Below are 2,512 nucleotides of genomic sequence, written 5' to 3'. Positions count from 1 at the left end.
GGGAGCCGATCTTTCAGCTTCTAACGGTAAGCACGGTTATATACGTGGACCCAAGGGAGCTTACTACACAAGAAGTAAAGCAAGCCTAAGAAATAGTGTTGAGATAATACCATAAAATGGGATAACTTTGGCCCAAATTTTAGAAAATGCCTAGATATGTCCAAAATTAGGATATAAAATAATCTTAAAAACGACTCAAAGTGTCTTTAAGACGTTTTTAAGATGTCTTATGTTCAAATTTTTACATTTGCATGCTGTCTGAACTTTATCGAAATTTCAACCAAATTAACCCGATTTTCAACTACAGTTGTTTCACTACGATATGTGTGTCTATGGTATTCAATTATAATAATTACAGGTAAAAATGATTCAATCTGATGATAATTTACTCGGTAAATTACGGTAAGTTACTTGATAATTTTGGGAAAACAATAATTTAAAAGAAAATTGCAGAAATAAAAAAAATTTGATATAAGATTCAAAAGGAGCATTTAATCCTTAAAATGAATAAAATTGCTTATATTTAACTTATTCTCTATAAATATTTTAATACTGTATAGAATAGAATCAGGTATTATAAACACTGCAGGTAATATGAGTATTCTTTATATTTTTGCGACGGTTGATATTAGTAGTGTCATTTGCTATGAAAAGATGCATCTACCTTTAAATATTTCAGTATGCTGCGGGATTTAAATTAAATTTATTTATTTCGGAAATTTCTTAAATTAAATAAGCAGGTATAAGGGAGACCGGAGTTAGTAGACTATAGGAGATAGCTAGACTAATCGAAGTAACGTTAAAAACAAAACGTACGAGATACGCGTAAACAAATGTCTGAGCATGCAGCAACGAGCACGCGCGCGCTCATATGTAGGAGAATAATGTTGTTTTATTTTGTGCGTTAATGCAGAAAAGAGAAGTCTATATATTTGTGCATATAAAACTATCAAAACAACAAATTTTATTAAAGTTATCGATAAATTATCTTTTATCATAACTAATTGTCACACTAACGGCAATTTTACATCTCTAATTATCATATTGATAATATTGACGATCAAAGAGATGACCGAAACATGCGATAGTGGAGCAAGAAAGGTTCGAGGATATAAGGTATTATTAAAGAATAGAACATTGAGAGAATTAATAAATATATCGGATAAAAAATATAACAATAAGAATAGGAAAAATATATAATCAAAGGGTTTTAAATCATAAAAATTACGATAAATAAAGATAATACAGGGTGTATATATATATATATATGTATGTAAGAGCCAACCGTAGATCTTGATGCGTAAAGTACATTATATTCCAATCGTTGATCATATAAGAATTAATGATGTCTTATATGTTTCGACTATGTCTCTCTCTCTCTCTCTCCCCCCCTCCCTCATTGAGAATCCTCTTCAGAAACAAAAATTCTTACAAAAAAATGAATTGCCTCATCTTATAAGAAATCATAATACGTTGATCCCAGAGTAAAAAGCGCTGCTCACGAAGCAATTGGAAGACCGTCTAGAAAAATTTGGGTATGCGTTCGTGAACGTAATATAGTCGCATGAACAAAAATATAAATTTTGTAGAGAATGTGTAAATGTAGTACTTCAGAGTGTATAAAAATGTAAAAAAATAAATAGCGGTAAAGTCTATATAAAAATTATTGCGTCACAAGTAAAATCACAGATGATATAAAAAAAGGTGTGTAAAAATTAAATATAAGTGTCAACGATAACGGATTAACACTGTTTAAATAATATAAAATGAATGACATTTGCGACAGTCTTCATTTCGCGCAAAGATACAAGTATACTGATGCGTATAAACGGACGGTATATATTTTCGTGACATTAAGGATTATTTGACGATCGATCAGCGGCAACGACGCGAATCCATCAAATAAGCGTTAATAACGCTCAAATATTAAGTTATATTATACGAATGGCCGTAGACTCAAGGACCTGGCTAATGAAGCCAACGACGTTACGCGGTCTCTAAAGTCGGAAAAGGAGATGTAATTAAAGGACTTACGAGCTAACGAAGGTCGGAAATGAATGGCTCGTTGATAACTCAAAATCGCCTCGTCGTAATTCTTTCTGCCCTGTTGTAAGATGCCCCTGTAACAGAAGAACAAAGTTCCTTGTTAATACACATTCTACCATTTTAATATAAACCATAACGTTTTGTAGCTATTATTATAATTGTTATTTCTACAAAGAGAAAAGATTAGTCAAAGGAGATTGGTAAATATATCAAATTAAATAATGTTATTCTCGACGTTAAGAAAATCGACTATTAACAAAGTGAATTAATTATACAGTATACCTAATATTCTTTTATTGTTATAGTATATTTCAAGTTTAAAAAAAGAAAAGAAGAGTACATCTCGGCAATATAATATCAAAATGTCAAACATCAAAAGTTTTCCGTCTCTTAGACAGTGAGCGATTAATCTTCTCTCGAAGGACGTCACTTTCAGAAGCGATATAAAAATATTACTTGTCGAGAG

At 31.0% G+C, this 2,512-nt stretch overlaps 1 protein-coding gene across 3 annotated transcripts in view; it reads right to left on the bottom strand.

Annotated features, from left to right (window-relative positions):
* Positions 1 to 2,512, bottom strand: part of Tmtc2 (Transmembrane O-mannosyltransferase targeting cadherins 2) — a 286,435-nt gene that overhangs the window by 52,712 nt on the left and 231,211 nt on the right. For all 3 annotated transcript variants that reach the window (XM_018506510.1, XM_018506512.1, XM_018506511.1), the window contains exon 6: positions 2,035 to 2,120. In XM_018506510.1, coding sequence (XP_018362012.1) covers positions 2,035 to 2,120 — 86 coding nt within the window. The remainder of the gene's footprint in view (positions 1 to 2,034; positions 2,121 to 2,512) is intronic.

This window comes from Trachymyrmex cornetzi, unplaced genomic scaffold (genome assembly GCF_001594075.2).
Source record: "Trachymyrmex cornetzi isolate Tcor2-1 unplaced genomic scaffold, Tcor1.1 scaffold225, whole genome shotgun sequence".
In the NCBI taxonomy this organism is placed as follows: domain Eukaryota; kingdom Metazoa; phylum Arthropoda; class Insecta; order Hymenoptera; family Formicidae; genus Trachymyrmex; species Trachymyrmex cornetzi.
The sequence above is the reverse complement of the archived record's forward strand: the minus strand, read 5'-3'. Positions and strand labels throughout refer to the sequence as shown.